The 13621-nt window shown below is 57.5% G+C and overlaps 1 protein-coding gene across 1 annotated transcript; it reads right to left on the bottom strand.

Moving 5' to 3' along the window:
* Positions 1 to 4111: 4111 nt before the first annotated feature.
* AMER1 (APC membrane recruitment protein 1) lies at positions 4112 to 13331 on the bottom strand. Its single transcript, XM_048318843.1, has 2 exons — positions 13291 to 13331; positions 4112 to 11575 (listed from the first exon to the last, which is right to left on the bottom strand). Exon 2 carries the CDS (start codon positions 11485 to 11487, stop codon positions 8281 to 8283), a length of 3207 nt encoding a protein of 1068 aa, XP_048174800.1. The 5' UTR covers positions 11488 to 11575; positions 13291 to 13331; the 3' UTR covers positions 4112 to 8280.
* Positions 13332 to 13621: the final 290 nt, after the last annotated feature.

Below are 13621 nucleotides of genomic sequence, written 5' to 3' on the forward strand. Positions count from 1 at the left end.
GCACGGAAAGGGAGGAAACACACGAAAAGCTGGTGCCTGGCAGACGGCAGCTCCTGCCCTGCTTCCGCTCCGGGACATCCCAGGGCAGCCAGGGAATCCAAGCGTTCCTGGGTGAAAGTTGGGTTGTTTCCACATGTGGAAACGATGGGATACCGGGAAGGAATTCCTGGCTGTGAGGCTGCTGAGGCCCTGGCACAGGGTGCCCAGAGCAGCTGGGGCTGCCCCTGGATCCCTGGCAGTGCCCAAGGCCAGGCTGGACATTGGGGCTGGGAGCAGCCTGGGACAGTGGGAGGTGGCCCTGCCCAAGGATGGGCTTTAAGGATTTCTGATCCAAGCCCTTCTGGGATTCCAGGAGCTGCAATAACGGAGCTCTCCCTTAGAGGTCAGCCCAGCACCAAAATTGGCCCGGAATTCCCCAGAGAAGGATGCAGTCCCTGCAAAGAGCTGGGACTTGGTTACCGAGGCCCTTCAGGGTGGGCAGGGGACGGTCCCCAACGCCTGCAGTCCCCTTGGTGTTGCCAAAGGTTTTTCCCAAAAGCTGAGCGCTCCCGGATGCTCTCCTGCTCCTTCCCGTGCATGGGCTGCTCTGAGCTCCGTGTCTGCCCCTGCTCAGGGGATCCCCCTGCCTGGGGAAAGCCTGGCCACCTCCAGATTTTGGGGAGCAGGGTGACCTGGTCCTGCTGCTGCTGCTGCTGTGGAATTTTCCACGCCCAGAACAGCCAGGACAACCCCTTGGAGCTTTTCCTTACAGCTCAATTCCTCCTTCCCTCCTTCCTTCTCAGAGACAAATATGACTCAGCAAAGAGACCCAAAAAACAAACGAAAAACCCCCCAAAAACCCCTTCACTGACAGCTCCTGCATCAGAAAGAAAATTGCTCCTCTTTCTTTGGTGTTTGTCTTTTTCTTCCCCAAATCCCTCCAGCACTAAACAGATTTCAGCATTGTTCTAAAAATAGAGGGATTAGAAATAATCCTCCAGCATGGAGCAACTGCTGGGAAGTGGCACCCGGGGCTGGGGGCTGCCCTGGGGGGTTGGACCTCGGGGCTGAGCTGTGGGGGGACCCAGGAACCACCAGGAAGGGTGGCTGTGGGGATGTGGGGGCACTGCTGTGTGCCCAGGTTGGGTATCCCAGCACTGGAATCCTAGGATGGGTATCCCAGGGCTGTCCCTGCGCTGAGCCGGTGGGAGCCACTGGCTGGGAACTGACCCCATAAAATCAGGTAGGGATGGGATGGGATGGGATGGGATGGGATGGGATGGGATGGGATGGGATGGGATGGGATGGGATGGGATGGGATGGGATGGAACAAGCTCCACTTGATCCATGGAAATAGGGAAGGAACTAAACCTGTCTAACTAAACCTAAGCTAAGCTGTCACAGGGGTGACAGCAAACCACTGGAAGGACTTCAGGTGGCAGGAGTTGGGTGCTGCAGGTGACAAAAAGGCCACCAGGCCCAGCCAGACCCGTTTCCCTGCAGCCTCTGGGCACAGGAGCCTGAGGAGCCTGGCAGTGCCACAAACGCCTCCGTGTTCCCTCACAAAGTTGTTGTGTCGGCGCCTTTCAAATCACTATGGAGAAAAAAGGGGGAAAAACAAGAAACACTTCAAAGTGTGAGAGACATCCCTGTGATGACAACTGACTTCCAGCGAGCTTTCTTCAGCAGGAACTTGCTTGCAGCAAACGAGTCTATCGGTGTTTACAAGGAGGCAATTAGAGCTGAGGGTTTGAAGCGTTCCCGGTGGGATGGGCCATCCCAAGCACTGTCCTCACCATCAGCGCTCCACTGCCAGGTTTTTCCTGCCCTGTGTGCAGTGGGAAGGTGGTGGGAGAAGGAGAAAACAACCCAGCGAGGAGGTGAAATCCATCTCCTGCATCCCTGTGCCAGTCGGGGCTTCCAGCACCCGCTGCTCACCCACATCCGTCCCTGCCAGGGCTGCCCCTCGCTGGGGGTGAAGCCAAGGGGATATTTCCCGGGCACCACAGGGCATGAAACACCCCCAGGCACGAGCCAGGAATCCCCTGGATAACCCCATCCCTGCCAGGGAATCCCAGCTTTGCCATCATCCTCGGGAGAAAGTGCCCTCGCAGCTTTTGCAGGCTCAGACCTCACAGTGGGATCTGGAAGGCAACCCCAGGGCTTTGGGGAATGCTCTCTCTTTAAGCCAGGAAGCACTTGGGATGCAGGGAGAGTGCTTGGAATAACAGCCCAGCGATGGGATCACCACTCCAGAGGGGGAATTTGAAGCCTGAATTTTGAGCTCAGGACCCAGGCACCCCAAGGCACACAACACTCAGCCCTGCCCGGCCTTTTCCACGGGTTTTTGTCTCCTCTGGCTGAGTTTTCCAGCCTTGGCAGCGCTGCCCCAGCCCCACGTGCCATTTTCCCCAGCTGACTGCCTTCCAGACTCTTCCCATGTTTAAAATGAAGGAAAATCACCAGAGCTCATCCATCAGCAGCTGCCGGCTCCTGCCCTCTGCCCTTGCCCCGCCTGGGCTATTTTTTCCCTCCCTAAATCCAATCAGGGCTGCTCAGGAGCCTCATCCCGCAGGAGCCCTGGGCTGTGGCCTCTGCCCCGCGCTGGTCCCTCTCTGCTCGCTGGCAGAGGCGGCCCCAGCTGCTGCCTTTGTCCCTACGATGGGGAGGTCCCGGCAGAGGGTCCCGTGGGAGGGGTGCTGGGGACGGAGCAGGGATGGAGCTGCCCCAAGCCCCGGCTCAACCCTCCTCCCCCAGCTCCTGTTTGGGGTAAAAGCCACGAGAGCTGTGACAATCAGAGGTGCCACAGTCAAAGCTGCTCCTGGGGCAAAGGAACCTTGTTTAACCCCAAAGGAGAAGCCACAGCCTCACCCCTTTGCACCAGAGCCCTGGGAGCTGCTGGAGGCTTTTCCAGTGGGATGAGGGGGGTTATTCCCAGCTGGAATGCAGCAGGAAACAATATAATGAAATAAATATAAAAAATACTTAAAAGTATATATATATATTTAAATAGTTAAAAGCATATCTAAAAATTATAAAATTATAGATATAAATATCTATTTATATAAAAATACGTGCTTATTAGATATAAATAAATAAATATTTTAAAATATTAAAAAGCAACCTCTGCTGGAGGGGAGAGCTGGGTTGGGGCAGCTCTGCGGGGTCACAGGGGGAGGAGATTTGCACAGGGATGTCAGAAAAGCTCCTTAGGTGCCTGAAGAGTATCCAAAGGCTCAGGGAGGCTTTTCCAACTGGTGCTCTGCCACATCTGCTGGTCCAGGAGCAGAAGCTGTGGCCATGATAGAGCCGGTTTGATTCTAAAATGAAACAGGGATGGATTCAGGCTGGGAACGGGAAAGTTCCCCACCGTGCAACACTGGGGAAGGCCCAGGCTGCAGAGGGAGCTCTGATGGAAACTCAGCATTCCCAGAGGAGCCTCCTGCCTGAGGAGGTTTGGGACCGAGGAAGAGCAGCGCGAGGAGGAGGAGGAGAGGCTCACAGCCGCCAGGGCAGAGCCTTGCCCTCCCCTCCAGCTCGACGGATGGCCGGGAATCTTCAATGGATGCAGCGGGAAAGGACGAAGCCTCCCCAGGGCATCCCCGGCTCACTCGGGGCTCATTAAGGGCGCAGCTCATCAGGATCTAAGATAATTACGGCTTCTCACAAATTCAATTTCTGCCCGGGGAAGGCAGGAGGGGAGGGCAGGACTCTTCTCCTGGGTCTGCCAGTGCATTTTGAAATCCTGAGAGGCACTTGAGGAACACATCCAGCAGGATCCCAAATCAAACCATCCCTCCCGGCCCTTCTCTGCCATCCCAAGGGATGTCCCAGCCAGGTGGGGTCCCCTCAGTCTCTGCTCCCTGGCACCCACCTCAGCCCTGGCACTGCTGGAGCCCAAAGAGGGAAAATCTGCCTGTGGAGCCTTCAAGGGTGGATTTTTCCAGAGCTCATTAATGGCAGGGGTTTGAGGAGCCTTACCCTGTTCCAAAGGATCTCTGTTGCTATCTCCCATGGAAAAATCCACTTCACTGGCAAACAACCAACGGATAGGAGAAGAAGGGAAAGAAAAACACTATAAATCAAGGGTAAAATAAGCAGGAAAGCACCAAACCACCAGTGAAACCCAAAGTTCTCTAAAAATCTGCAGTTTATTCATTAGAATTCAGTGAAAGGAACATTCATTTTAAAACACAATCAATACATTAAAAACTTGAAAGGACTAGTAGCAATGAGACCAGGAAGGAAACAAAAAAACCCCAAATTCAGACAGGTTGGTCACCTGGGAGGAGCCGCCAGCCTGGCAGCGGGATGGGGCAGCCAAGGACAAGGGCTAATTCCTTATTTCCTTACAACTGAGAGGCTTTTTGGGATTTTCATTTCTCATTTCACCCAAATGGAGCTTGAGGGTGACTCAGTGTGGGTGAGAAGAGCAGGAGGCCCCAGGTGGAGAGGAGGCAGCCCAAAATTCCAGGGCAGAGGGAATGTGGAAGGTGGGTCTGAGTGCCCCAGGAATGTTTGATGAGAAACCTTCCCGTCCATCGTGTGCTGGGAACGGGGCAAACCCTATCAAGAAAAACTTTTAAAAGCACCATTAGGTGACAAATCATTAATGAGAAAACATAAAAATCTATGCAGAGCCAAATCAGTGGCAATTGCCACCTCTGCTGGGGGAAAAAATCTGGTTTTGGCTGGATTTTAGCATTCCAGCAGCTCTCCTCTCCTCTGATCCCAAAGTTCAAGGCAGTATCATTCCAGGGAGAAGCTTCAGTGATGCAAGAGCACAGGGCTGGAGCTCCCTGGAGGAGGAGAAACTGGGCAGCCCTGCTCATCCCAGGATTATTTAAGGAGCAATCCTCAGGCACCAGGGCGAAATCCCAGCTCCCAGCCCAGCCAGGGAGTACCAAGGGGAGAGGAAACCTGTCCAAGAGCAATTCCAAGCACCAACCAACAGCATCTCCTGCACAGGGATTTAAGAAAAGCCCCAATTTTGGATAAAATAACATCAGCAGACAGCAGGGAAAGCCTCAGCTGAAACCTGTGGGCTTTTTACAACACTTGGAGGGAGAAATCACCAAAATCCACAAATTCAGATTAAAAACAACACTGAAAAGCAAAGAAGGGACAGCTGAGTGTGACAGAGGAGGGTTAAGGATGTCTCAGGTGTGTGCAAAGTGTGTTGGTGAGGGGCTGGGAAGAGGCCCCAGCACATTCCCAGGGGAGCAGAGTGGGATCCGGGCATGGCAGCAGCAGGAATGGCCTTTTCTCCATCGGAAAAGCAAACCACACCACTTGGAAAGACAAGACACACAAGTAAAAGAACAGTCTGTAAAATTTCCCCATGATTATAAAATGCAAAACTATACAAAAATAGAGAAAATCGACCGTTTTCTTATGCGTATAAAAACAAACAAAGCAAAGAAAACCCCAAAGTCCCCAGAATGCAACACAGAACCTCTTGGCAGGCTGACCCCAACGGCAGTGGTTTCATGACAGCTTCACAGCCCCATTCCTCACTTCAGGCAAGGCCTTCCCTGCAAGGGACAGGCCAATTCCTCGAGTTTTCCCTCAGTACCTTGGCGGGACAATCTGCTGTTCCTGACTTCTCAGACTGGTTTCTGGTAGGGAAGCCTTTTTGCAGAAGAAGCCTCAGTGACCACCCCCAAACGTGAGCTCCTCGGGTAAGGCAGTGTTGGACTGATCCAGCTCCAGACCAGGTTTGTTCCTAGGGATCCCGACTGGGGTTTTTTGGGAGGAGTGGCTCATCAGGCAGGGAATCCAATCCCTACCCAGCGATCATTTACAGGCGGAGTTACTGCGCTGGAAATTCTGATTTCTTTGGGTTAATGGGGCAGAATCTGCCAAAGATCCAGCGAATTAGTGACTAAACTGCGTTAGGAAAACTCATCTGAATTCCAGAGATATTTGCCTCATTGAATTCCCATGGAATGAAGAGGAGAAACCTTTGGTATAGAGTCAGATAATCAAGCCTTGGCTGTATTGCTCCCACTGAACCTCCCCATCTCGTACCTACACCCAAGCCCAGTGTTCCTACGGACACCTTGGAACATTCATTCAGCACCAAGACATTCCCAGCCCTCAGCAGGACTTTGGCTGAACAAAGCTACAGAGCCTGGAACCCAAAGATGCCTTTGGTGAGACGCTGAAAGGAAATAAAGCAGGGATCAAACCCAGCCAGGGGTGTGAGGGGGGTGACAATGGCCCTGTGGTGTCCCCAGCAGGGTCTGCCCGTGGTTTGTGTGCTGGGAGCAGGGTGAGATGGGCACAGACCCGACCCTGTCCTTGCTCCAGGGAGGGATATCCAATATTCATTAGCAGCTGTGCTAATGAGGGGAGGCAACCTCCCAGCAAGGGCACCTTCCCCTGGCTCACCCTGATCTCCCCTCCAGGTGTGGCCGTGGCACCAAGAGCCAGGTTTGTCCCAGGAAACCCTCTCCGGTGTCCCAGAGGGATGAGGGAGAAGAACCATGGCACAGCACATTCCTGTGGAACTCCCCACAGCAGGGCTGGCAGGAAAATAGGGAAAAATTCAGGTTTGAGCCCATGGATGCACAGATGGATCTGCTCAGCCTCAGCAGGAAAATCACATCACACACAGAGGCTGAACCAAACTCGGCTCTGCCTTTCCCTGCTCCTTCCCAGATACCCAAGGGCAGTGCAGAAGGAATCTCTTCTCAAAAGGAATATCAAGACCTCATTTTGCTTGGGGGGGGAAAATCCCCATCAAACCCAAAGCAGCTCCTTGTGCCTGGAAATCCAGGGATAGCAGGGAGCAGCTGATGGAGCCACATCCATACGGAGCAGGAAAGCAGCAGGAGGTGTCCCAGCAGGGCAGGGCCCAGCAGGAAAATCGAGTCTGACCCAGGCAGAGCCATCCCTCACTCCACAAATGTGGTAAAACTCCGCTATTTCCACTTTGGGATGATTTTTCTGAATGCTACAAACTCTGCTGCAAAGTAAAATAGAAAAAGGGCAATGGGGGGGGAAACAAAAATCACTGGTAATGGAATTCAATCAGAACACAGAGCTTGGGCAGGACACAAAGCAGCTTTGTGTCATGGATTGGAGGTTTGGGATCACAGAGGACAGGGGGGATCAGCAGCCTGGAACAGATGGCACAGGAGCTTGTAGGGTCCCCTCAGCCTGTGTCCCTCCTCCACATTCCTTCCAAGATGCAAAAAATCCCAAACCTCCAGCAACTCCCAGTTTTTTTGTTCCCTCCAGTCAGGAGGAGGAAGCTGTGAAGCCCAAGGTAGCTGCGGTCCATCCCGAATTCCAACGAACACAAAACTTTGCTCCTGTGGGTTCATGCAAAGAAAACAACCATAAAATAAAAAAATTAAATTAAAAAGCCACAAAGCTTCCTTTTGAGAAAGTAACAGCATCTGCCACTTCACAGCTACAGGCACGATGCAAATTTAGCTTATTTCAAAGGCCTCATCCCTGCCCCCACGGCCCTGGAGAGGCCAGGAGCCCAGGACAAAGCACAGGAAAGGTTTCCACCAGGAATTCTGCACTGTGAAGACCACAACAAAGAAGGGACCAACACTTTGTTCTTCAAAGGGATACCATGGACAGCACATCTCTCTGAGCAAACTCAAACTAGACCTGGAGAACGTTATCAGCACGCACACAAAAGCTCCTGCTTTCCTTTGGGGCAAGGAAAAAACCAAATAAATAAAAACGTTGCTGCAAAGTTCCCCTTTCCAGCTGCCTCGCCCCGTCCTCGCTCTGGAACAAGCGGCACCCTTCCTCCCAGCTCCCCAGACTGAGCCTGAGGTGGAAGACATTCAAAGTGAGTCTGAACCAAAACATTTCACCAAAAAGAGGAAAACAGCCCCATTTCCCTCAAAAGTCTGCCCAAGGCTTGTTCCCTCAGCCCCAATCCTGCGCAAACCCCAACCTGCCACACCAGCGACGGGTCCATCCCCAGCTTCTGCTGGGGGCTGCTGCTGCACTTGGCACTGGAAAAGGGCTGGAGAACCAGAAAGTGCCTCAGTGGTGATGGAGGAATCCTGGAGGCAGCTCCAAACCCCGCCAGAGCATCCGCAGGGGTGAGGCCATGGATGGCTGCAGGAGAGGAGCATCAGCCCAGCTCAAATAAAGTCCCCCCAAAACTGCTCCCGGTTTCCTCCCTCCCTGCCCTTTACCCCCACTTCAGCCCTGCCCAGAGCAGCCTCAGCACGGTGACACGGTGACATTCCTGCAGCCCCATGGCTTGGTGACACGGTGACATTCCTGGAGATACTCGGCCTTGGTGACGTGGTGACATTCCTGCAGCTACTCTGCATCGGTGACACTGAGCACAGCACTGCGGCAGCCGCCGTGCCCCGGGGTGGCCCTGCCCTTGAGGGGCTCGGGGCAGCGCTCCGGGCCCTCGGTGTCCCCGCTGCTCCCACTGGGATGCTGTGGCACGCCCTGGGCGATGCCCACGGGTTTGCCCTTGGTGCGGTGCTCCGGGGAGCAGGTGAAGGTGAAGCTCGGAGGCAGCTCGGCTTCTCCCAGGGGTAACAAACGGGACAGCTTGGGGACGTCCCCGTGGTACCGGTAGGACCCGGCTGCCTCCCAGCCCCACCTGGTCTCCAGCTGCAGGGGGAGGTTGGAGGGCCGCAGCGGGTGCCTGCTCAGCTCTGGATCTTGGGGCCGCCTCTGCGGAGCCTCCCCGGTGCCACCCCGGGAGAGAGGCAGGAAAGGGGACACGGTGTCTGGCGGCTCCGATGGCTCCCAGATGCTCTCCACGGCGCCGGCCGGGACGAAGCCCCAGAGCTCCATCCCGCCAGGAGCCGTGTCGGTGCCGGGCTGGAGGTGCCGCAGGCCCGGCCAGCTTGAGCCGCCCTCGGGAGCCACCAGCTCGCCCTCCTCCTTGCTCCTGCTCCTCCTGGCTCCAGCAGAGTCCTTCCTGCTGGCCTCACGCCTGGCCCAGAGCCGGCAGGGCTGGGGGCCGCTCCGGGCGCCCTGCAGCTCGGCCAGCTCGAACTCCAGGCTCTCCGTGTCCAGCGAGCGGCTCCTCCGGTCCACGGAGAGTGGCGCAGGCATGGAGGGGCTCAGCCCGTGCAGGCGCAGGTGGCGGGGCAGGCTGGCCACCCCCCAGTTGCAGCTCTGGAAGGAGCCCGGGGAGAAGCCCGGGGACATTCTCTCGTCACATTCAGCCAAAGACTCTTTCTGTCCGTAGCTGTCGTCGAAGGCCTCGGCGATGTCCTCGCCCGCGGTCAGCTCCGGGTGCTGCTCGCACTCCCCTTCCCCGTCCTGCTCCACATCCACCACGTCAAAGGTGACCATGGTGGGGAGGGCAGGGAGGTTCTGGGTGAAGGACGAGCTGGAGGCCGAGCTCCCCAGGCTCTCGGAGAGGCTGGAGAAGAGGGTCCCGCTGCTGGCGAACTCCACCAGAGCCTGTGAGAAGCTCACGGCGTGCTCAGGCTCACTGCCCACCTGGGGCTCGCCGGGGCTGGGCTCTGCTCCACCACCGCGCTCCTGCTCCGGGAGCCTGAACCCAGGGAACATCCCTGCCTTGGCTGGGGCCACGCTGCCGTGGATGGAGTCCCCAAACATCCCACAGTCCAGGTCTGTGTTGAACCCCGGGTTGTTCTTTGTGAGCTGAGTAAGGCAACTTCCAGGGGCTTTTTGGCTGTTGTAACAGTTTTCCGGACACAGAGTCCCTGGAAAATCCCTCCACTCTGGATTTTCAGCCCTAGCCACTGCAACCCCACCGTTGACAGCCTGGGTTGGGGTGTGCGAGGCCACCTGCTCACTCCCAAGGCCACTCTGACTCTTGCCAATGGAGCCAGCTGCTCTACTTTTACATTCAATGCACTGCTTTTCCCGGGGACACTTCTCCTTGCTGGACACATCCAGGCGCTTCAGGACCGGCTCCCTCTGCAGCTCCCAGTACAGCAGCTCCTTCTGAATGGCTGCAAGCCCCTCTTCTTCGGCTTCCATCAGCCCTCTTTTCTGATCCATCATCTGCTGGATCAGGCTCTTCTCTGCAGGGAGGCAGAAGTCCATGAAGTAGCTGAAGATGCCCTGGCGTGGGACTTTGCCCTCGAACAGGGATTCCTCCCCGTGAGAGGGGCTCATCAGGGTGTCAAACTCATAAAGTGCATCTCCGCTGTAGCTGTCCCGGGGCAGTCGGTCCTTCTTGAGCTCCTCTCCAGCCTCATCCTCCGGCCCTGGCGTGGTGGAGTCGTAATACCCCTCGTCACTGTTCGGGGCAGACTCCTGCTGGTCACTCTGGGGCGTCAGGAGGTCAACGCCGTCCATGGCGTCCCCCATGTAGGGGTGGGCGTCGGCCTCGTGCGAGGCGTGCGTCTCCAGGCTGCTGCTTGACACCTGGGCCCCGTAGCTCCTGTCCCCTGGCACGCCGCTGTCCCACACCTGGTGCAGGTACTCCTCAGCCTCCTCAGGGATTGCCATCTCCTCGCCACCGCCCTGGTATGTGACCAGGCAGGAGCTGCGTTTGGTGGCGTCTCGGCTGCGCTCCACCGAGATGCTGCTCTCAGCGATGTCAGGCTCGGCGATGTCGTCCCCGCACCCTGTCAGGGAGTCGAAGCTCTTCAGGGAGGTGACGTCGTCCAGGATGAGGCTCAGCAGGTCCCCGGAGTGCAGGCAGGGAGGCTCGTTGTCCATGAGGTCAGGGTGGAAGGCCAGCAGCAAACTCTCACGGTCAAACTCAGTGCAGGCAGCAGTCTCCGCCTCTGATTTTGTATCTGGAACGTCCCCATTCCCTGGCACGGCCATCGTGTCACCCTCAGAGCTGCCTCCATCGGCCACGGGGCAAGTGGGCTCAGTGGCCTCACCACAGCTGGGGTCACCCCCTGAGCCCCCCGGGCAGGCCGTGGCCTCAGGGACCGGCCCTGCTCCCCTGCCCTCTGCGGCCCCTTGGCTCTCCACTGCCATTCCAGGAGCATTCCCGGCCTCCTCCGTGTCCCCGTTCCACTCGGGGAGCTCTGCCTTCTCATTCTCGGCAGCCTTGCTCTTCCGGTGGCGCCGGATGCTGTTAAAGAATCCTTTCAGCCCTTTTTTGGGTCTGGGGAAAGAGGATTTCTCCCCATTGGGCTTTTTGTCACAGCCCTCAATACTGCCGGGGGGAGAGCTGTCCTGCTGGCCCAAATCCCCCCTGGCACCAGAGTCCACAGCCAGCTGAGCGCTGCGGGAGCTGGGCAGTGGGCCGGGATGCCCATCCCTGCTGCCCTCCGAGGGGCTGTCCGGCTGTGTCCCACTGCCCTTGTCACAGGCAGCACTGCTCAGCCCGTCGTGGGTCTTGCACTTGCTGAGCCCCTTCTTGCCGCGGCCACCGAAGAAGCTGGGCAGGGTGCAGATGCTGCGCTTGCCCCCGAACAGCTTGAAGGCCGTTTTCCTCAGCTTGCCGGGGGGCGGCTGCTGCGGCTCCGCTGTCAGCACCGAGCCGTTGGCGCTGTCGGGAGGGGCGTCCCCGCCCTCCTCCCGCCGCTGGTCCCCTCCGTCCCGCTCCTCCGGGCTGCCCGTTTCCATGGCAGCGGGGCGGGTTTGGATCTAGCTGGAAGCGGCGGCTTTGGGAGCGCGGCGCTCCGGGAGCAGGGGTGGACACATCACCGCCGACCTGAGGCACAGGGAAAGAGCAGAGGTGAGGACACGGCAGCGCAAGGGGCAGAGCTGAAGGCACCGGGGTCTCAGGGCTCCATCACCAGCTGCAGGAGCCTCCAAGATCTCTCTCCACTTCCAAAATCCAGGCACCAAAATGTCGCTTAAATTTACCAGTCTGCCAGAGCAGGAAAACCACTCATCTCCATTGGGTAGAACCTCTGGGGACAGGCAGGTCTGACCCCTGCGCCTCCACGCTCCAAACCCTTCAGCTTCCCAGATTTTTCGTCTCCAGGGTGATCAAGTTTGGCTACCTTTAAGTGAGAGCTAGCACCTCCCAAACCCCCTCCCAGCCCTAATGCCAGCCTCCAAAGAGCATCCTGAGGGAGGCCAAACCAGGACACAGCCCTCCCTACGCACGTGTCCAGGGAAAAACCACTTTGGTTACTACCCTGGCTTTTTTTTAATAGAAGATTTCACTTGTTTTTAAAATAATCTGTCCAGCGAGAGAGAATCGCATTAAAAACACCCACTGTGAACCCCCTGATCAGATTATCCCGGAAGCAGAGAGGTAGGTTTGAAATTTGACCCTGGATTGCTGTCAGGAACAAGAGAAATAAAACAATTACAATCATGTTTCTTTTGCAGAGGTGAGAGTAGAAAAATTAAATGCAATAAAATCCTAACGTGCTCCCAAGCTGTAACGCCCCAGGCTGAGCTCTGACTGACAGGAGGCCAGGAAACCTTCCCCAGGTGTTTAGCCAGAGATCCCAAATTAAAAATACATCCAAACGATTATCTCTGCTCCCGCAACCCCACAGCAAACCCGCAATTCCAGGTCTATTTTTATTCCTCAGTTCTGCGTTGCTTTGCCTCTATATTGATCTGGCAGTCACTGCCCACAGCGCAGTTGGAACTGGACGGGCTTTAAGGTCCCTCCCAACCCAACCCATTCCATGATTCTGGAATTCTGGGATTGCTGATAACCCCTCACGTTCACCTGTCCCGCTGGAGGCAGCAGCTGGGGCGTAGCCGGCTGGCACAGCCACCTCCCCACCGGCAAACTGGGCTTTTCCAGCTCTGCCAGAGCCCACCACGAGTCCCAGGTGTCTCCAAAGCCTCTGGAGAGACCTGGATAGAGGGGCCTGGGAGAAACCCCCACACCTGGATCTGTGCGGGGCTGCTGGAAAATTATGGGGTGAAGCCCCCAAACCTGCACCTGGACAGGGGCTGCTGGAAAACAGCCGGGGAAGGGCATGAGGCAGAGCCAGGATTTCAAAAATTCCTTTTGGGAATCATTTCTCTCCAGCTCCACGTCAGCACCGGCACTGCTGCGGAGGGGAGGCTGGAGAAGAATAAAAATGAAATAAATAAAAATGAAATGAAGAGAAATAAAGAGCACCGAGGGCAAAGAGCCACGACCAATAAAACACGGAAAATAAGGTTTAAAAGCAACAAAACGCAGCACCGTAACAATGAAATGGCAGCGTTTCACCCGCAGGGGTGACCCTCAGGGACCCCCGGCCCGCCCATCCCCGCACGGGGACGCTCCCCCAGCCCGGCCCTCCCCGCTCCCCCCCGCCGCGCTCCCAAACTTTCGGGAGGATCCGGGAAAACGCGAGGGGCGGGGGGGGGGGGGGGGGAAGGGGGGGTCGGGCCCGGCCGCGGGGAAGCGGCGCGGCGGGCGCGGGGAGCGGCGGCGGCCCCGGGCCCGGCCCCGTGCCCAGCACTTACCGGCGGGGGCGGCGGCACCGCGGCACCCCCGGGACCCCCGGGACCCCCGGCCCCGGCCCAGCCCTCAGGCCGCGCGAGGGGCGCGGGGCCGCGGGTCCGCCCGGCGCGGGCGGCAGGGGCGGTGCCGCGTGACGGGCGGGGCGGGGCCTCACGGGCGGGGCGCGGTGATTGACGGGGCGCGGCCGCCGCCGGCGGAGGAGGGGCGTGGCCTCTGCGTGAGGGCGCGGCCTCCACACCGGGCTCGCCGTGCCGGGGCGCGGCCGCTGGGCGCGGTCTCCGCCGTGTCCGCCCACGGCCCTCCCACGGGGTCCTCTCCGGTGGCCCGGGGCGA

Source organism: Corvus hawaiiensis, chromosome 14 (genome assembly GCF_020740725.1).
Source record: "Corvus hawaiiensis isolate bCorHaw1 chromosome 14, bCorHaw1.pri.cur, whole genome shotgun sequence".
NCBI classification, from domain to species: Eukaryota; Metazoa; Chordata; class Aves; order Passeriformes; family Corvidae; genus Corvus; species Corvus hawaiiensis.